The following is a 22,277-nucleotide window of genomic DNA, read 5'->3' as shown; positions in this document are numbered from 1 at the left end:
GTTTTTCCCTATCTTCCCTCTGCAGGTCACTTTTAACAATAGACAAAGCTTTAAACAGTATAGAAGCTTAGATTCTGTGGAACAGTGTGGGAAATGTTAAAAACTGCAGAACCCTCCGAAATCATGGGATCTTCATTCCCCTCCCTCTCCTCTCATTGTCTGTGACTTCTGTGATTTTTCCACTGGCCCTGCTCTTTAGCTGCTGTGAACTATCAAATACTGAGGTAGATGATGAAAGTATACACACAAGGAATTTAACAAAGGCAGCCATGTTAATTTTTATTCCATTTGAAATGCAGGGAAAAAATCATCTTCCAAATGGAAAAGGACAAAATCGGTGGGAAAAGAAATGTTCTTTTCAAGCTTCTAAGAGCAGTGACAATGGAGAGAAAAAATACTATAAAAAGTAGGCAGTTCCTTTTTCAAAATTTTGTTTTTAGTGTATTATGCATGATTCATTCTGCACAGATGCTTTTTTGAAGTCCTAAGTGATTGAACTTAACATGGCAAGTTTTATTCCACCTTTGCTATGTTGTACTCGACATTTTTTTTTTTTTTTTTTTGGTTGGGCTACATGGCTGTTCTGCCAGGTCCTTAGTATAATTTTTGAATACATTCATTCTTCCCTTATTTGCCATTTTTAATGTCAAGCATTGCACATAAGATGTTCTGCCGTTGCTATGCAACTGCTAAATCCAATATTTAATGTTAATAAAAACTGAGTGGCATTAACATCAGTAAGAACAGTGGGCTAGCGAACTACGATTGTACGATATCCAGGCTGTAAAACTCGGCAGTGATTTCAATATGCTGTTGCATGCATGACAAACTGGGGCATGAGTCATCATCAGTTGCTATTTTAAGAATGGTGAGTTTGAGTTAAATCTCTGCGCTCCATTGATTTTTTAACAACAAAAAAGTTAAAAGATGTGAGGTTGATTGGCCATATTACTTTAGGGTTTATTTCAGAAGTGAATTGTTATGGGTCATTGTCCCATCAATAATAGTAAAGGGGTCAAAATTTGGAACGTAAGGGTCAATACCCTGATTCTTCCATTTTTCTTCTCTTAAGTAAGGTGGGTTGGCCCTTCCCCATTGTTCCTGCCACTTCCTGAAGCCTGAATTGGCTTTTTTGGAGGCAGTGCTGCTTGTCTGCCTGACAAAGTGCTGTTTGATGGGATCTTTTTTCTTTATCTCCTCTGCCTTTATTTAAAAAAAAAAAAAAATCCTTCTTCTGATGTTCTCTCATCTCTTCCCTCTTCCTCTTCACGGTTGCCATTTTTTCACTTTGGCTCTCCTCCCCAGCTCTTCTAGCATTAAATATTAGTATCAGTCTCCGTGTTCATGCTAGATGTACAACCGCCATTGAGATCACACCTTGGCAGTGCTTTTAGCATCTAAATGGCATTAAATGCTAGAAGTGCTTCGAGGGTCTTAGATCTGATGTCTAATGTTGTTAATGCTTCTAGTGTTGCACAAGAACTGTAGCTAGCATCAAATGCGGGAGTAGTGCTGTTTGTGGTCTCCACTGAGACACTGACCATGCTGTCCAAAGAATAAGACGTGACATCAGGTCAGGATTCTGTACGCACAGGGAACAGGGCTGCCTTCTGAAATAACTCTGCTATTTTCCAATATTAAGCTTGGTTTCTTTAAAGGGATACCATCAGCTTGAATTCTAGCCAGTTTAAAAACAAAACTGAAAGTAGTTTCAGGCCTGAAAACCCCCTGCCCGTTTCTGTGGTTTTACAATCACATTTTCTCCTCTGTAGCAAAAATGATTTTCTCTCTTCTATTGCTGTGTCACAAACAGGAGAAACTGATGAACTGCCTGTACACAAAGTGCTATCAAATGCACAGAGTAACCATACTTAGATAAATATTTTTTCTTTGATTTTTTTTTTTCTGTTATAATCTCAGGTGTCACTTCTGGCAGCAGTAGGCAAAACATTTTCATACAGAAATAGGATTGAGTTGACAGTGTCCCTTTTTAAGACTGTCTTTGCCCTTTCAGTATTCACTCACTTTTCACTTGTCTTCTGGTCAATATTGGGTAGTTAATGCCTCTGAAGACTTTGCTGCTAGATAGGATTTAGATTAATATTGACTTTGCATAGTGGCACTAATTTTGGAGGGAGGGTTAATCTTTTTTTGAGGGAGCTAAAATTGATTAGCACTTAAGGGAGGCGTAGAACATTGCATGAGGGTAAATCGGACTATATATAAGATGTAGGCCTCTGACATTGAATATATAATTATTTGAATTTGTTTCTTATGTGGTATAGGATTGCTGAAATTCTCTTCCTTTTAGGATTCCTCCTCCCCGAGAAGTTATGAGATGGAAGTTTGAAAATTGACTCTAGCCTATGTTGAAATTCAGAATGTTGAGATTTAGAACAAGGCACAGAATCATTTGTGATGAAGCGGCTAAAAGGCTTTTCACTGGGAAAATATACATCCTTTGAAATTGAATTTTGATGCTTAAGGAATGAATATTTTGGGAAAGTGCCTTGAATTGAGAGGTACATTGTAGAAACTAAAACTTCATATTATCTTTCCAAAATCATTTCCATTATATCTAACATGGTTCTATATTATAATCCAATTATCTGTAAAAGTACCGTAATGAAACTGGACTCTAGGTTCTGTTATGATTTTTTTAGTAGTTCAGTCATTTCAATTGACCTATAGATCTTGGGAATACTAGGAGAAAACACATTCACATCTGTTCTTGGAATAGAACTGCTATTGTAAATATTCTGGTAGTGACGTACTTAATCTAAAAAGCTAACCATTCTTTTCTTTGTTTTTAGGGTTTGAAAGTATTCTAGAAGGGCTGTTTGGACCTGGATTATTAAAAGATCTCAGTTTGTTTAAAGGTATTCAGTCTTTATTTTTGTGTCTTGTTCTGCATTTCTAACCACAGAAGCAATTTCAGCTCTGCCTCTAGAAAATGTGTGTTACCGTGGTGATTTGTGCTTTTTTTCCCTCCCCCCAGGCAGTGCTCACAGTTAGTTTCATATTGGCTAAAATTACTAATGAATGTGCGTTCATCTTTATGTAGCTGGCAGTGTATTTGGCGTTGCTTAGAAAAAAACAGGTTCATTGTGCGTAGATCAACTGTATATAGTTTTGTAATATTCTGGGATTTAAAACATGTCAGAAACCAAATCTGCATCTGCAGAATCTAGGGAAGAATGTTGTGAAACAGGTATTTATTGGTTTGTCTTTTGGCACCAGTAAGTTGTGGTTTATGAATATGAAGTAATTTGCTATTCCTCTGATTTACAGACTGTGAGCCCGAAGGTGTTTCTGATTGGTCTTTTGATGAAAATTGTCTTTTCTGCTGCTTGAGAAGAGAAAAAGTGAAGGTAACAATGCAGATGCATAAAGCTAGTAGGTTGTGCTTTTTTTCCCACTTGTCCCAGTTATATAGAAATATAATTATGTAACTGGAGGAGGATCTGTCGTTCCCCTAACACTCCCCTTTCCCTCTTAAATTTTTTCTCCATTGGTAAACCTAATACAAGTTAATGGGCAAAGATTTCTCTCTTCTGTGTAACTTCTCTCTGTGAGTGGTGTATGTTGTGTGGGTTTTTGTTTGTTTTTGTTTTAAAGGACTATTAGGAAAGAAAGTATGGATCACATGCTCCGTTGTAAGCGTTGCGGCTTGCACATCTACACTGTAGTCAGTGACTGCCCTCCTCTTTGGCATGGAGACGCAGAGCCCCAGCATGCAGTCTTGTTCCATATCCTGGGACCTGTTTTTCTCTGAATAAAAAGGCTCATCTACATAGTAGAGTTTTTTGCCACATTTGTAACCAAGTCACAGCCTGGATGTGGAGGAGCACAGTTCTGTCCACACACAAGTTTTGTAACCAGACTGTAGCCATGCTTGCAACAAGTGCTAGCACATGGTCACTGCTCAGTCCATGTGCAGAAATGTGGTTCTGTAATGTAGGCAGGAAGGCTTAACTGTTTCAGTGAAATCTGGCTAGCTGGTCCTCTCGGCTCCGACTTCTTTCTGCAGGAAGTGATCACATAATGTAATATACCATGTGGTCTATTAGCAGGTTCTCCCAGCACACTTTAAAAAAAAAAAAAAAGACAAAGCCTTCTTTGCAACAGCTCAAGGCAGTGCGGTTTGTGCAAATAGGAAGTGCCTTACTGTTGTATGTTGCTGGCTCCTAGCTGCTGTTAGCCACAGTGCTCATGACATTGCCACCTTCCACTTATTTTTATATTAAGATTTTTATTAAGGCTCTTGGGGGTGTGGGGGGGGGGGAAGATGCAGAACTGTTTTGAGAGGGGTACCTTGTCTTCCTTTAAGAGACCCCCCTGACCAACACAGTGAGTTCTGAATATGATCTGCTTTGTTAGAGTAATGCTGTACTGTTGTGGTAGCTGCTATCATAAGAACAGTATCTGGCCATACTGGGTCAGATCAGTGGTCCATCTAGCTTCAGAGGGAGTGAACTGAACAGGGCAATTATTGAGTGATCCATCCTCTGTCATCCAGTCCTGGCTTCTAGCAGTTAAAGGTTTAGGGATACCCTGAGCATTGGATTGCGTCCCTGTCCGTCTTGGCTTATAGTAATAGATGGACCTATCTTCCATTAATTTATCTAATTCTTTTTTGAACCCTGTTATTTCTTTTGGCCTTCACAACATCCCCTGGCAATGAGTTCCACAGGTTAACTGTGTGTTGTGTGAAGAAGTACTTCCTTATGTTTATTTCAAACCTGCTGCCTATTAATTTCATTCGGTGACCCCTAGTTTTGGTGTTATGTCAAGGGGTAAATAACACTTCCATATTCATTTTCTCCACACCAGTCAAGATTTTATAGACCTCTATTGCCCTTCAGTCATCTCTTTTCCAAGCTGAACAGTCCCAGTCTTTTTAATCTGACCTCAGGTGGAAGCTGTTCCATACTCCTCCTCATTTTTGTTGTCCTTCTCTGTACCTTTTCCAATTCTAATATATCTTTTTTTAAGAACATAAGAACGGCCAGACTGGGTCAGACGAGAGGTCCATCTAGCCCAGTATCCTGTCTTCTGACTGTGGCCAATGCCAAGGGCCCCAGAGGGAATGAACAGAACAGGAAATCATCAAGTGATCCATCCCCTGTCGCCCACTACCAGCTTCTGGCAAACAGAGGCTAGGGACACCATCCCTGCCCATCCTGGCTCATAGCCTTTGATGGACCTCTCCTGCATGAACTTATCCAGTTCTTTTTTTGAGATGGGGTGACCAGAACTGTACTCAGAATTCAAGCTGTGAGTGTACTATAGATTTCTGTGGTGGCATTATATTTTCTGTTTTATTATCTATCCCTTTGCTACTGGTTACTAACATTCTGTTAGCTTTTTTGACTGTTGCTGCATGTTAGTAGATGTTTTTAGACAACTATCCACAATGACTCCCAGACCTCTTTCTTGAGTGGTTACAGCTAATTTAGACCCCATCATTTTGGTATTTATAGTTGGGATAACGTTTTCCAATTTGCATTACTTTGTATTTATCAACATTGACTTTCATCTCCCATTTTCTTGCCCAGTCACCTGGTTTTGTGAGATTCCTTTGTAACTCTTCACAGTCTGCTTTGGACTTAACTATCTTGAGTAATTTTGTATCATCCGCAAATTTTGCCCTCTCACTGTTTATCCCTTTTTCCAGATCATTGAACAGAAACTGGCTTCAGTATAGATTTTGGGGGACCTTGCTATTTACTTCTCTCCACTGTGAAAACAGACCATTTATTCCTACCCTTTGTTTCCTATCTTTTAACCAGTCACTGATCCGTGAGAGGACCATCCCACTTATCCCATGACTCCTTACTTTGCTTAAGAGCCTTTGGTGAGGGATCTTGTCAAAGGCTTTCTGAAAGTCCAAGTACACTATATCCACTGGATCCCCCTTGTCCACATGCTTGTTGATTTCCCTCCTCCCCTCCCCCAAGAATTCTAATAGATTATGAGGCCTGATTTCCCTTTACAAAAGCTGTATTGACTCTTCCCCAACAAATCATGTTCATCTGTGTGTCTGATAATTCTGTTTTTTGATGTAGTTTCAGCCAGTTTTCCTGGTACTGATGTTAGACTTATCACCTGTAATTGCCAGGATTGCCACTGGAGCCTTTTTATAAAATCGGTGTCACATTGGCTATCCTCCAGTCATCTGGTACAGAGGCTGATTTAAGCAATAGGTTACATATCCCATTTAGAAATTCTATAATTTCATGTTTGAGTTGCTTTAGTACTCTTGGCTGCATCCCATCTGCTCCTGGTGACTTAGTACTGTTTCATTTATCAATTTGTTCCAAAAACACACGAAATGCAAACTCTGTGAATCAAATTCATCCTTGGTGTAGCTCCATTGAAGCCAATGGATTTACATCAAGGATGAGCTTGGCTATATTGTCAGGAACTGATACAAGGCTGGGAGGCCCCATCTGTGGAAGTGGAATCAGATGGCGGATAGGCAGATTTGAGAAGGATTTGGGTGAATCTGAATTGCCTATTTAGACAAACAGTCCCACAGAAAATAAAGATACTGAGCAGTCTGGTATTGCTAGGTACAGGGCAAAAATCTAAGCCAAGAGCATCTGCAATTTGGTCCATTTTGTGCAAATTAGGTATGGTCCTCTTGTTCCTGTCCCATTGCTAATACAGCCCTTAGCCGAAAGCTTGGCTGTCCCTGCTGTATTGTGAATATAGCATGCTAGCTTTGTCTTTCTTATCAACACATGGTTCCAATTGTGCACAGGACTTGACTGTCATGTACATTGAGTGAGATAAACCTTAAAGTATAGACGTTAATATGCAGCAAATGTTAACTCTTTAGGGTCATTTTACTCTGTGCTTAATTTGTGCCAGGGCTGAATCCTGGCACCTTCAGGCTTGGCAGTTCATAGCCCCGGCATCTCTGGGCCTGGCAGTTCATAGCCCCAGTATCTCTGGGCTTGCATGTCAGTTATGAAAGTAAAAAAAATTGTTTGAGCCCTGGCACCTCTTCCATTACAAATTAAGCTCTGCACTTACTGTATTCCTTATACTGTGTGGCATTTTTAAACAAGTGAGTAGGAAAAATGCAGGACAGGCCACATTTGGACTGTTGGATGGAGTTCTGCTCTCACTGGTCAAAGGAAATTTCAGAAGTAAGTACGCAGGAGGGGAATGCAGCAAAAGAACACTCGAAATAACGTAGGGACTTGAGGCTCCTCATTATCCAAACATGTTAGGCTCGAGGAGGATTTGATTTAAGATTCTGAATATGATGGAGAGGAGAGATGTGCCAAGGCTAAGCTGAGTGTCAGTCATCATAGAATTAGACAGAGTTTATTTATCAAAAGAGTTAAACAGATGGAAGAAGGCGAGAGTGGCTGCAGTAACAGAAATGTGTAGATGCTAAGGCCAGACGCGATCATTATGGTCATCTAGTCCAGCGTTTCTCAAATGCAGCCACCAGGGACTTTTCTTGCAGCCACAGCCTCCAGGGCTGGGGGCGGGGGCAAAGTAGCGGCCACTCCTCCTCCCTCTTGTTCCTGGATGCCTTGCCTTGGTGTTGGTTGCTGGGGCCGCCAGCAGGTGTTGGGCCCTGCCACCCTCTGGAGATACCTGGGGCACAGCGCTGGAGGAGCAGGCACCCAGTGGGTTCTCCACCTTCCCAGGGGCGGTGGGGCTCAGGCTTTGGGCTTCAGCCCTGGGGTGGTGGGGTGGCAGGCTCTGGCTGCGGGGCTTCAGGCTCCAGTCCTGGGCTCCGGCTGCGCAGCAGCAGGCCTCAGACTCCGGTGGTGGGGCTTCAGGCTCTAGCCCCCCGCTGCCTCCCTTGGCCCCCCCCATCCAGGGCTTAATTTGTTCCCAGGCTTGCCGGGGCTGAGTAAGTCTGCTATGAAAAGTGATACTTATATGTTTGTTAATATCACTTTTCACAACAGATTTAGAGCTAGCAATAAATAAATTACAATAATTTGGACATGTACATGTGCATATTTATTTGTTTTTCTAAAGCTAATTAAGTATTTTAGGAAAAAGTGTGAGAGTGGCCACCAGCAAGAGTTGGTGGCTGCACTCTGAGGCCACCAAAAAATTTGTCCTGAGAACCCCTGATCTAGTCTGACCTTCACATTGGTATGAATTCATAACTGGTAGCACAGTAACTGAAGGCAGCTAGGAAGGCTCCCTGTACCTGCTGTGTTTCTTAAAAAGTAGATCTTGCTGTCTCTCTCACAGCGTCAAAGGAATCGGTATGATCATACTTTTAACTTCCCTGTTAATGCAGTAAAAATAATCCTGTTAGTAGGTTCTCCTCCCCATGCCCACTGTGGGTTTAAACATTACAGCCTCTTTTTGGAACCCTTGGGATTTCCCGTTTATCCCTCCCTTCCTTTCATGATGGCTCTGTGTCATGAAGATCATCCCTCTGGAGGAGAGATGGATGTGGTTGGGCAACGCCACTCCAGAGAAATGACTTGAGCAATGTGAAGTGCTTTCTTTCCCATCCTTTCCCATGGAAATATGGCTCTGCCTATGTAGCATTCCAACCCTTGCTGGTGTCCTTAGCTCCATATGTAACACCAAGTGTGATATTTTTGAGGGGGCTGCAGACAGTGTGGTATATAAGCATATATTTTATTACTTCAAGTAAAAGCTCCCTGGAGATTACATTGTTAATTAAATAATAAAGGATGCCAGTTCACTTGGCGCATGTGTGTATGTCTTCAGCTGAAGGACAGAGTTTAATTATGAATAGTACTGGTTTGTTTGAACTCTCTTCCTTCCAATAAACTACTTCAACTGTATCTTTATCTGGCTTCTTTTAGGGAGTTCTAGGTTGCAATTTCCATAACAGTGCTGTAATTATTCTCTACTTCTATCACAGACATGAGATTTCAGTCAGCTTGAATGCTCCCTGTACTGCCTGACTGCTTTCCACAGTAGTTCTGTTCGTTCAGTTCACATCCTTCCCTTTGACGATGTTAGGAAGGGAGCTGGACAGCACAGGGTGGATTGAGTTGGTGCTGTTTTGGTGTAGTTACAGAATTTGAGTTGTGTAATTGAAATTGCAGCCTGGAGGAAACAATTGCAAACACTGTCCAGTTTTATGGTTTTGGTCAGTACCTTCTTCCCCTTTCCAAGCCCTCACTCATCTCCCATCACCATCCTACTGTTTCTGTCTGGGGGACTAGATGGGACAATGAGTTGATGCACTTCCAGAGATGTATGTTTAAACTCTGATGAGATCAGAAGTAAAAATGATTTTAGTAGTCTGATCCTAGTCCTCTTTTGTCCACATCAGTCACCACATAACTCAGCATGACTAGCAGACTGCGCTCAAGGAAAGCTCAGGATTGGGATGACAGTGGGTGGTGCAGGTCAAGATTGAGGTGCCTTAGCAGAGCTATTTAGGGGAAATGCCTGCCCTTGGTCTTGGCTCTAGTCTGTGCTGAGAGTCTTGCTTTCACAAGCAGTCAGATTCACACACATTTTTTAAAAGGAGAGAAAACAATCTTTCTAACTGAAGTATACTGAAAAGTTTAATGTATTTGTAGCAGTTGTTTTGGAGGATGGAGTGAGGAGTACGCTACGCAAATTTGTGGATTATGCGATGTTCATAGGGGGATAGTAAATGCGTTGGATGAGAACATTCAAAAATAAAACAATCTTGTTAAATTGGAGAAATGGCCTGAAATAATTAAATGTACAAATGAGTCATTTGGAAGGAATAATTAAATACACAAATATAATAATACCTAGCTTGTATATAGCACAGTTCGTCAGTAGATCTCAAAGTACTTTACAAAGGAAGTCAGTATCTTTATCCCCATTTTACAGAGGGGGAAACTGAAGCACACAGAGATGAAGTGATTTGCCTAAAGTTACCCAGCAGGCCAGTGGCAGACCTGGGAATGGAACTGGGAGTGCACTCCAGTGCTCTATCCACTAAGCTGCACTGCCTCTTTCATTTAAAGTGCCTTTGTATATCGTGGGAGATAACTGGGAAAGGTCTGCCAAACTCTGTGGCACTGGCAGCTTCCCAGAATCCAAAGAGTTGCACCTAATTTGTATAACACGTCACACTTTTTAAAATGAATTTGTCATAACACCTTCCTTGCACCAAAGAATGTAAAATAGAACATGAACAAATATCAACTCAAACTTACAATCTGCAAAAATGACATTTAAAAAGAACTACCCCGCATTCTTATACACGCCACGCACACGGATGTACACAAAAGGGAATATGCCTTCCCAGCTCAACCAATCTACTCAGAGACAAAGTAAATATAGAACATTATTATGTATAGGAGAACCCAGCTAATTCTTACTTTGCTAAACTGAAAAGCTGGTAATTTGCAAAATCCAGTGGTCTCCACCCATTTTATAGCAAAGATTTAATAGACAGTGTGTGACTATACTACAGTACAATCATTCAGTATAATTAAGGTTTGCCAAATAATTCATACCAACTGCACTTTTAAAAATAAATGAACAAATACACTTCTGGACTTTTGACTAGGTTTTTTAACTACAGTTTTCTATTTTTTTTTTTTTTTTTTTTTTTTAAATAAAAATTGTAGTGACACATGCACACCCCTCTCTCTATTGTAATGAAGCTTTTTGTTTTGGAATGTTCTTGAAACCAACCAGCTGCTCTCAGTTGAATTGTAAGAGGGATTTCAAGAGCTTGTGAGTCTTCTGTTCATTCCAGTTTTATGGCAATATTGTGAATCTAGAAGGTTATTCTCCATTTAAAAGTTGGTGTTATGTATCTTGCAACAGACGGTGCTCAGTTCATGCTCAGTTTGCCTGGAAGCTGTGCAAAATATGGGGGCGGGATGAGAATTATTTTCTGTGTATTCTATCATCTTATATTTCATATAGAACTAAAAGTTCTCAATGAAAATTAAGAGTTTGAAGCCAGTTTCTTGGCCAAATGCAAGGTGAAATATTCAGCCTTTTCTCCTTCCTAGGTATCCCTCATTTCCTCTACTGCTGTCATACTAGGAAAAGCATTGGTTACCCTCTTTAGGTTTATATTTAATATTTTGGCCTTTCCAACATACTGCATTTCATGATTTTGTTGTTGTTGATGTGACTTAAGGTTTAAACCTTAATTATCAAGATGGGTCTATTGGGTAGGCAGTCATTGCATAACTAAAAGTTTTGGTTGAAAAACCTCTTTTTATAATGGTGCTGGTTTAAAGAGTGCTTGATAGCTGTGAGTGATTTATTAATGTGGTAGGGGGAGAGAGCTTACAAACATTTCATTTCATTACTTTTTTTTTTTTTCAGGAACACCTACTCAGTCTGGATGAGCCAGCTTCAGAAGCTGGGCAAGAAGCTCTACTTAGACAAGAGCAAGCAAAAATCATTCGGTTTGAGAGGCAAGCAGAAGAGTTCCTCAATGCAGTCTTTTACAGAAAAGGTTGGTCTTAGTGAAAGAATGGCATCTCTGACCTGGCCCTTTGCATGCAGTACTAGTGTCTCAAAGACGGGCTGTTGGAGTTTTCAACATTCATTCGGTGTTTTCAGTTACTTTACCCCTTTAATGTGTTTAGTTTTAGAAAAGGGTAAAGAGAAAACCATCTTCTCTCTGAAGGGCTGAGAGAGACACCTATTACAAGTCATAAAGCCACCCTGGCAGGAGCACTGTGTTGTTTTTGTGTTTTTGGTTTTTTTTGCGTTTTGAGGGAGCTGTGTTCAATATTTGCCCAATGCAAGGGTGAGTGGGGAGTTTGATGGAAAATAAGTGGTCATTAGATCCATTCTAGTGCTGTCTCTGTTCTGCAGTCAGCATTGTTAAAGCAGTGGTTCTCTAACGGTGGTCTGTGGTGACCTTCCCAGGGATCCACAGTATTAAATGCTTTGAGGACCATGTAGTGATCAGCACAGTAAGAGTTGAAGAATCACTGTGGTAAAAGACAACAGAGGGTCCTGTGGCAGCAAGAGGTATTCAGATTATGCTGTTCTCCCTGGAAGGCTGGAAACTCACTTCCACAGCCTCTGCCAACCTGGGAAACAGGAGGCCAGAAGTTGCCTCTAAACATGTCTTGAATGTACTTCTCAGCATAACCCATGTGTGCAAATATCTGCCAAATCAATAATTCCACATTGGCTCTGGGTGGCTGACAATATAAGGCCTATGTTTAAAATAACCAAATTAGAAATTGCTGTAGCCAGTCAACATCCTGCCCTTCTATTAACCATCTATTTAAGGCATTTTAAATAGATAACCATATTTTAGCCCCTCTTTTATGACTATTACCAAAGATGAATAAATATGAATTGTATATAATGATCTATCGCATAAAATACATAAATCTTGTAGGATGATATGAAGGTTGGCTATTTCATTACTAAAGTCATAGTTGAGATAAAGTTTTAATTCCAAGCTCCTCTTTTCAGTGGCTTTGACTTTTTTGTTAAAGGCAAAAATTGCTTTTTGGGTTTAAATTTCTCATGTTCATTCTCAATCCAGAAATAATTTAAAAAAATTAGCCTGGAAGAAATCGGTTAAACCCCTTCCGAGTTATACCGGGATGGAAACAGGTAGTTTTTCAAGTGCTTTGCCCTTGTATAAGTAAGATTGAATTGAAAACTTCAAATGTGGCATGTACATAGGTCTCAATGAAGAATGAGCACCTCCTCATTTTGAAAAAACGATTGGCGAATACAATAAAATATTAGCCACTGAAAATAATGGGTTCTGCATGTGCAATACATTTTTTTTTTTTTTTTGGGTAACAGATTTTAATAGACAGAGTGTGGATATCCAAATAGACATGTGAAAGAAGTATCCACTGAGATGTATTTACTGATATAGGGCTTAGTTCTTCCCTGCATCTGACCTGTAGTTCTCTGATGCTGAACTGCCAAGTCCTAGCAACATTGCCATAGAGGGATTGCTCTAACTTACACCACTGCCATAAGCTCCACACTAGTGGAGGATAGGTGTGGCAGAGCTCTGGAGCACCTGTGCTCCCCTATACTGAGGGGAGAGATAGAGTTCCCCTGTGCAAAGAGAATTTGCCACAGTCAACTTGTAGCTCAAGCAGACTGAAGAATGCAGCTCATTGTCTGTCTTGGCCTTTATTTAGTGTGTGTTTGTGTTTGGTTTGTTCAGCTACATGACAGTAACAGCATGCTTACCAGCCTGGCAGTGTCCTGGGCTTGGCGGGGGCTGCAGCCGGGGGCGCACGCCTCGGTCCCGCGGCTTCCACCAGGGGCTGTAGCCAGGGCTGCGCGCCTCAACCCCGCAGCTTCCGCTGGGGGCTGCAGCAGGGACCGTGCATCCCTGCCTGGCAGGGTCCTGGGCTTGGCGGGGGCTGCAGCCGGGCCATGCGCCATAGCCCCACAGTGTTCTGGGTTTGGCAGGGTTTGCAGCAGGGGCCGTGCGTTCCAGCCCCGCGGCTTTTGCCAAGGGCTGCAGCTGGGGCCACGCACCCCTGCCCGGCGGCTGCACTGGGGACCATGTGCCCCCCTTGCAGCTTCCCAGGGCCATATGCCCCCCTGCCGTGGCCGAGGCTTAGTGGGGACTGTATTTGCGGCCATGCACCCCTGTCCCGCAGCTGCAGCCAGTTCTGGAACGGGGCCTGTGTACCCCTTGTGGCTGCGCCCCTGCTGCAGCCACTGGAGCCGGGGCTGTCAGTTCCCCCGCAGCTCCCAATGGGACTACATTCCTCCCCCTACCTAGCCCTGCCCCCCGGTTAACGGACAGGTCACAGGCGCCGTGAATTTTTGTTTATTGCCTGTGACCTGTTCGTGACTTTTACTAAAAATAACCGTGATAAAAACTTAGCCTTACTCATGGACTGTGCTTTAGACCATTTATGTAGTCCACCAGTCTATAGCATTTTTCTTTCTATTTGAGAAAATTCTAAGCTTTTGTTAGATGTGTACTTTTATTGTAAAAAATTATTTAATTTTCTAATTATTAACCAGTGGTCCCCAAGAGAAGTGTCCATTTGGCTTCAAGAGACAGTGCAGCTGCATCAGCAAGACTTCTGCTGCTTGCTGTTATGCTCAACTCTATTCTTCTTTAGCGTTTAAATCTGAGAATTGTTTGTAGAATGCTTTGAATATATAAAGTGCTCTATAAGTGCTGAGTATTTTATTTGTATTTATCATTTATATTCAGTAGTTTGTGCTCTTCTGTCCTAATTCTTTATCATGAGTTAATGAGATTATCTTGAGCCACTCTACCTTGGAAGGCACATGACAGTGTCTGTGCCTTTAAAGCTGCAGGTTGCAGTGATGTGTGACTGCAGGTGTATGTTCTGTGTCTTCTCTCCTTATCTGGAAATGTTAATTGATCCAGTTATAAGCTATACCCCATGTTGTGGGCACTCTATATCTGCATGTAATCCACCTCGTGTGAAATTTCCCCAGGCAGCTTTCATGTTTTTGAAGAGTTCTGCATCGTCCCATGTATACCTTGAGGGGATGTGTCAAAATATTTGCTGCCAGTGTCTGGGTCTGAGATCTAGGCTTCAAGCACTTTGACTCTTTTTACTCTCTTTGGAGATATCTTGCACATCCTTTAATAGGCCTTAATAAAACCTTGAGGAAAAGGAAGATCTCACCTGAGGTGAAAAGAGCCTTTATACGTCCTCTGTGTTACAGTGTAAGCCTCATGAATCTATCTTGTCTGTTTCCTGTATATTATGTACCTAAAATCTTAGGTACATCTCAGCCCAAGATAAACTCCTGGTGTGCCCTGCCCTTTACAGGAAAACGTCCATAAAGGGCTAGTATAATGTACAGAAATACATTAAATATTTACATAAACCTTTCAGAAGTTTAAGACTATTATACCAGTATAAGATTATGAAATGTGATTGTATAGTGAACTAAACTTCACAGGGAGTAAGATGTTGTTGGTATTATTTATTTATGGTTAGATTGTGGCTTGCTATATGCACCATAGAATCATAGAATATCAGGGTTGGAAGGGACCTCAGGAGGTCATCTAGTCCAATCTCCTGCTCAAAGCAGGACCAATCCCCAACTAAATCATCCCAGCCAGGGCTTTGTCAAGCCTGACCTTAAAAACCTCTAAAGAAGGAGATTTAAATCATGATTTAAATCACTAGTCAGGAAGACTTGATTTAATCATGGATTTCTACATAAAAGTGCATTCTTGTTGGTTGTTATAACCTTAATACATATTCTTCACAACTCAGAAGTAGATGTAGGTTTCATTTCTAGAAGGTACACATTATACATTTTTTAAGTGATTTATTTTGAAAAATTTTCAGATTAGTTTTACAGCTATATCAGAAAATGAATGATTATTTGGTTATTTCATTTACCAAAGGTAATTGAAGCAGATATTTATGAAGTCATTGGGAGGTGAACTATCTCCAATTCAACAGGTTAATCATTAATATTTGGTGGATTTTCTTGCCATGTTGTATTAGGAGGAGAACATCACCAGACAGACATTTAAATTGTTTTATTTAACTAAAACAACAACGTTATGTATTCTGGATTTTTTTTCCTCAACAGCAAATGTATATAATATTTTAACAAAACAATCATATGAATTTTTGAATTTAGTTAAACATTCAAGTTTTTTAAAATCAGGTTTGTTTTTGTTAAAGTAGTTTTTAATTAAAATAGTTAAATGAAATATTTTTTAAAAAAAATTTAAATCGACTGTGTCAGCCAGGTCAACATGAGAAACTTAAAATATTGGCTTCTGCAGCTAACTCTGTCGTCTTCACCTTCATTTTCCTGTTTGTTCATAATCTGGAAAAGAAAAACAAGCTGTCCTGCTTTTTCAGGTCCCAAACAATTTCTCAATTTGGAATGAATTAGTCCAAAGGAAGAAAATATTCTTTCTACACTGGCAGAAGAAGCTACTGCTGTTAAAAGTGAGATTATCACTTCAACAGTCTCTGAATCCAAGTGCTTTAGTGACTTCCACCAGTTCACTGGTGTGACTTTCTTTAAAACATCATCAGCAAACTTATATTTCTTCATGCGTCTGACGAAGTGGGTATTCACCCACGAAAGCTTATGCTCCAATATGTCTGTTAGTCTATAAGGTGCCACAGGACTCTTTATTTCTTGAATGGTTCACCCTTAGCTCTGAAGTTTATTATAGTTGACATTATGGAGGGATGGTTGCTGGATGTCCATGTCATAGCCAACTCCTCTTCTTCAGAAGTTAAGGTTTGACCCTGGTACCGAGTATTGAGAATATTTTCAAGAAAATGAGCTGGAGATAGTGCTTGTCCCATTCGTTTTTTTAATGCTTGTAATTTAACTCTCTCATTGCTTATTTCTCTTTTTAAGATATCACTCGGTTCCTTCCAAATTTCAACAGCGTCAGCAATAAAACAGCTATTTCCCTGCATTTTGTTCAAGGCTACAGAAATAGGCTTCAGGGTACTCAGCAAGTATTTAACATTTCTCTTAAGCCCAATATTGAGAACTTTGGCTGTGACAGTGCCATCTATTTTTTCACGATTTTGTTCACAAACTGTCATCAGATTAGGCCAGTTCTTGATATAGTGCTCAAAACAGTCCACTACTGAGTTCCATCGCACGTCTTGTGGGAGAGTTAGCTTGGTTCCTCCCACTTTTTTCAGAGCAGCTGCTGCAAAGTGGTTGTTATGGAAGTATTTTGCAATTTCAACAACATTAACCTTTATTTCTGGAACACTGAAGTCTTTGACTAGGAGGTGCATCAAATGAGCACTGCCACCGTATGTTATTAGTTTGGGACTCTCTTCACTCTCTTCTAAATAATTTCTTCTCATCTTGGATACATTTGCAGCATTGTCTGTGACCAAGCTGCGTACTAGACATTGGAATTTTTTTTCACAGTTTGTTAGAGCTTTTACTGCTGCTACTTGTAAGTATTCTGCTGCGTGTGCATTTCCTGCTGTATCAGTTGTTTCTGTAAGGAAGACAGTCCCTTCTTCTGTTGTCACACAAGCACATACATCAGGATCATTGTGGACACTGCTCCACCCATCAAGACTCAGGTTAACAATTTTACCCTCTAGACCTTTTGCACACTGCTCAATTTCTCTTTCATGCACTTTATCCAGCAATTTGCCTGTGACATCTGCTCTGTTGGGTGGACTGTATCCTGGTGTTAATGACTGAACCATGTTAATGAAGTGTGGGTTCTCAATCATTCGGAAAGGAGAATTTGTTGCATAAACAAACCAGGCAATTTTTTCATCAATACCTCTTTTTGTAATATGCTGGTTCTTATCACAAACTTATGTTGTTTCTGGATGATGGAGATTTTTTTTCCTTTTTGCTACAGGTGATATACTGTGGCTATGTGACATACATGATGTGACTGAAACTGTATCATTGGCAGATAACTCTGAAACTATAGAAAATGATGATGATCTTGAAGGTGGATAGTCTTCAAGATCTATGTTGAGGATGGATTCTCATAAACAAAATAAGTCAATGCAGTTATTTAATTATTATTACCATACTGCTCATTTAGTATTACTCATTGCATTCACTGACAGTACTACTTTAAAGGTGAAATTGTAAAAGGAAGATCTGCCTATTTCAGCTATTTATTTTTTATCACAACTGCATCTAAAATTATAGTACCATAGAGTAACAACTATATTTTTTGCTCAAACATGAGAATTCAAGAATAGTCCAGAAGGAAGACAGGCAGTCCTTAAGAAAGAAGTATGAAATAAAAAAGTTTATCAACCTGAAGATCCTGCATGTTCAAACATATTCCTTTCATCATCTTCAACGCAGCTTCCTCCTGAGAAAGAACACTTCTCATGATGTCAAGTATCAAAGGGATAGCCGTGTTAGTCTGGATCTGTAAAAAGCGACAAAGAGTCCTGTGGCACCTTATAGACTAACAGACGTATTGGAGCATAAGCTTTCGTGGGTGAATACCCACTTCGTCAGACGCATGTCTCATGATGTTGCTTCATTCGGGCAACCAGGCCTTGCATTTCTTTGTTGCACTGTTTGCATTTTGCACGCATGCCTGTCTTACCCACAGGTAGAGGAACTTCATTAAAATATTCCCAAACTGGGTCTCTTTTAGGGCCTGCTGCCATTATAGGTTTTTCCTTCTAGTGAGAGAACGGTATGGTAGATCTCAAATCAATGAAGGCTACACTCAGGAAGACCTCAAGACTTCTGGAATGTGCTGCTCAAACAGTTTCACTTTTGTTTCTACTGCCTGTCCCTCCCTTCTCACATTTATCTCCAGACTTCTCCTTGTCCAGATCTATTCTGCCCCCAACTATCTTCTATTCATTGAACTTTTTGAAACTTTGCACTTTTAGAGAGAGGTAAGGGATTGACTCTGTGTACACAAATTTGCAGGGGACAATAGGGTTGAGGTCAGTTATTTCTCACCTATATATTATTTATTTATTTAAAAACATTTTTGCTGTTAACAAGCATGTTACTTCTGGAGACACAAATCCACAGTTTGAGAACTGCAAAACTAAGCATCTCTGATGGTATCTTCTAGACCAGGGGTTCTCAGACTTTTGTACTGGTGACCCCTTTCACACAGCAAGCCTCTGAGTGTGACCCCCCCTTATACATTAAAAACACTTTTTCATATATTTAACACCATTATAAATGCTGGAGGCAAAGTGAGGTTTGGGGTGGAGGCTGACAGCTTGTGATCCCCCATGTAATAACCTTACGGCCCCTTGAGGGGTCCTGACCCCCAGTTTGAGAACCCCTGTTCTAGACTGAACACTGAGTCCCATTGGGTAGATAGAAAGATTAACCTAAATAATCTATACAGAAGCCCCTGGAACCCCATAAAATTGGGTCCCTAATCCATGAACTATTGGAACTCGTTTACAAAACTTTTCTTAAAAATTACATGAATATATTGTCTCAGACTATAGAATTAGAATTTATAATCCCTATTCCATGGTGAGATATCTTTGAGCTATAATGTATCTTAATTCAAACTATCTTTAGATAGGTTTTTTCCTGCAAAAAGCATTTTATCAAAAAAATCCGATTTAAATAAAAAAAATCAGATTTTTATTTTTATTTTTATATTTTTTAAATCATTGATTTTTATCCACCCTGGTTCAAGTCCACATACTAGTATTTTACAGACAAATAAAATGGCAGGTTCTTGCCCCATGAATCTTTTATTTTTAATACAAGAGATGACAAAAAAGGTAGTGGAGAGCAAAGCTTGCAACACTATATTCATTGAAATATGCAGCACATAATATTATTCCCCTCTCCTTTTTCTCTAGAACAAAAACATTTTAACCTAGGCAGACAACTAAAACAGATTGCAGCTATTAAGGGTAAATGAGCACTTACTGTTTTGTTTTGTTTTTCTCCATTTGAAGATTCATTACATTGGCTACAAGTAGCCCTTTTTGAAGTTTTAAAAACTTGTTTTTCTATTGCACAGACTTATCTGAATATTACATATGATAATATAATGAAAATCGAGTCTTAAAAGCTTCAGAAATCACCAGGAGTACTTGTTCTGTGGCCAAATGAAACACAAGGAGGTGTCTGCGAGCGGGTGTAGCAGGACTTCTTAGTTTCTCTGATGCAGTAGTTGTGGATCTGCTGCCTGTCCACAAAGCATGAATAATCTAAAACCGTAATAATATTTTAAAATGTATCTGTATTGAACTAGTCCCCAAACCCCCAGACAGAATTGGGGCTTTGTTGTGATATGCCCTGTACAAACACTGGTGTTTTTAATATAAATAAATAAAATGTATTCCTTGTTTTCCCCAGATCACATTCCTTATTAGTTGCTTAGCACCTATTTTAAAAATGGTGTTCGTTTTTATTCAGCACCTCTCGTATTAGAGGACTTCACTCAGTAATGAACCTCATGCTGCAGTGACTGTGTAGGAAGGGATGGAAAGGATTCCTAGAACTTCTCTTGGCTTTTTAGATGGAATTACTTTGGAGTCTGTGACTCAGAGAAATAAGGCCCCACTCATGGGGATATTTATTGGGTACCACTGTGCTTTTGGGGAAGTTACTCTGTTAGAGGGCTTTCCCTTCACCCTCTCCCCTGGTTCTTGTCACGTAGACAGAAAGCAGACGACTAGAAGTCCGAAGTACAAACAGTGCAATGTTTATTGGGGTTAGTTTCCAAACAAGCATATTCCGAAGCCCTTCACACCATTCGGGCTTATCTCTATACGCCGATAGGGTCTGTTCCCCAGTGTTCTGTTCCCAGCTGTGACGCCGCAGAGCGTTTACCCCGCGTCCCCCTTCCCAGCTCTGACACCACAGAGCCTTGCCTGTGTCCCTGTTCCCGTCCCCCCCCCATAGCAAACATGATTCCAATTTCCCTTCCCCCCACTTCCTGTTTGACCCCAGTTTATATAGTAATATTCTCAGCTATACCTTAACCAATAATTTTACTGAAATTTAACTAACCAATCCTAACGTAACATAGCAGACAGATTAACAATAGAAAAGTGGGGGCCATAAAGATAAAACATACAGAAATGAGGGTTTCACAAGCACTGATAAGTGATTTCTTGCCAGACAGGATGCTATCAAACTAGGTTTTCTTTAACCATACTCAGATCTGTTTCTTTATCTGGTGGTGCTGGGCACTATCAGGACAGGATCGTTTTCCTAACAGTCCAACCCCACCTTATTTCAATGTGACTGGTTAGGGATGTGAGGATGTGACAGTTTGCTTCCCAGCTTATGGCTGCCCCTGCTGCTTAGCCAAAGACCTTAGCCTAAGAACAAGGCCTCAGACTCTCCTAGGGAGAGAAGACCCAGACACAGGCAGACTGTGATTTTGATTCTTTGTTTGTATACCCCTGTAACTAGCTAAGTGATAAAAATACACCTAAGTTCTTAAAGTCTAGGCCTCTACAGGCAGGCCTGAATATCTGTATTCTAAAATACTCCCGGTAATTTACTGCAGGTAAGTTACTCCACTCTTCCACCGTAAACCTGTTCTGTTTTTTGTAACAAACTTCTGTTTTAAATTATTACTGTACATTTTCCTTCATGATTCTGATTCTCCTTTCACCCCCAACCCCTCTCAAAGGTCCATTTGGAATATACTTATTGAAAAAAAAGTTTAGGAAATATTACTTAAATCTTGTAGGAATGTTGTTATATTGAGGATCTATGTTATAAATAGCAACACTTTGTTATTTAGGTATCTTAAGAATAAGTTGCGTTTCCTTGAAGGAAGTATTGCATCGTTAAGAAAATCTAGAGAATGAAATGTAATGTTTTGCTTTCAAAGTTTTACTTGTAAAATTCTTCCTTTAAAAAAAAATCTCTAATGTTTACAGACAGTCCTGGGGTCTCTGACCCCAATATTCCCCTAGTGGCCCGGGAGATCATGCAGCGAATGATCCGACAGTTTGCTGCTGAATATACCTCAAAAAACAGCTCTACTCAGGACTCCAGCCAGCCCAATAGCACAAAGAACCAAAGCCTGCTGAAAGCATCTCTGGTCGCCTCCTCTCCCACGGCTGCAACTGCTCAGAACCCTGTGCTCAGCAAACTGCTCATGGCTGACCAAGACTCGCCTCTGGACCTTACTGTCAGAAAGTCTCAGTCAGAACCGAGTGAACAAGGTATGACTACTACCAAAAGTATTTTGCATTCAGTTCCAATATGCTAGAGGCATTGTTGGCACAAAGCAGGGAAGAATTAGAAGTGTAAACTGTTAATTGAAACACAGAATGGCAAAGATGTAGACCCCATAATGCAGTGCATAATGAAGTGACTGATTGGATGTGATGGGGTGGGAGAAGGAAGTTGCTGAAAAATTGGAGGCTATAAAAATCTATGTGCCTTTAATGCAAGAGGAGGAGAGTTGTTGACAAGGCTCCAAACTGACTCTAGCAACAAGGGTACTGTTACAAGGAGAGCTATGCTATGAACATGTGTAGTGTGTTTGTTTATGTACCTGCTGATAAGGCAAGATCAGAGAGTTAGGACGCTTTATGTATAATGTTATCTTATTTTATTTGGTCAGAACAGTAGTCCTGAATCGTGTTTGGCTTGGATTAGAAGCAGTATTTTTTTGAAATGCTAGTTACTGTATGGCACGTTGCTTAGTGAATGCAGGATAAAAAAATGGAACCCCTGAATTATACAATGATTTCCTTGCTTATGTATTTAGCAGAAGTTTATTTTTGTACATAAAAAATACTTTGCAGAGTACAGACTGAATATCTTCTATAGTGCAGTGCTGCAGAGCAGAGCTTGTGTTAAATGGATAACCTTGCTTTCTGTCAGACTGCTTTTAAAGAACAAATTCTCCCAACACCATT

General features: G+C 40.3%; 1 protein-coding gene across 3 annotated transcripts in view; it reads left to right on the top strand.

Annotated features, from left to right (window-relative positions):
* Positions 1 to 327: 327 nt before the first annotated feature.
* LOC135881091 (ligand-dependent corepressor) overlaps positions 328 to 22,277 on the top strand; it is a 77,316-nt gene continuing 55,366 nt past the window's right edge. For all 3 annotated transcript variants that reach the window (XM_065407599.1, XM_065407598.1, XM_065407597.1), the window contains exons 1-5: positions 328 to 406; positions 2,814 to 2,879; positions 3,292 to 3,371; positions 11,296 to 11,428; positions 21,288 to 21,575. In XM_065407599.1, the coding sequence (XP_065263671.1) occupies positions 382 to 406; positions 2,814 to 2,879; positions 3,292 to 3,371; positions 11,296 to 11,428; positions 21,288 to 21,575 (592 nt within the window). In that variant the 5' untranslated portion in view covers positions 328 to 381. The remainder of the gene's footprint in view (positions 407 to 2,813; positions 2,880 to 3,291; positions 3,372 to 11,295; positions 11,429 to 21,287; positions 21,576 to 22,277) is intronic.

Source organism: Emys orbicularis, chromosome 7 (genome assembly GCF_028017835.1).
Source record: "Emys orbicularis isolate rEmyOrb1 chromosome 7, rEmyOrb1.hap1, whole genome shotgun sequence".
Classification (NCBI taxonomy): Eukaryota; Metazoa; Chordata; order Testudines; family Emydidae; genus Emys; species Emys orbicularis.
The sequence above is the reverse complement of the archived record's forward strand: the minus strand, read 5'-3'. Positions and strand labels throughout refer to the sequence as shown.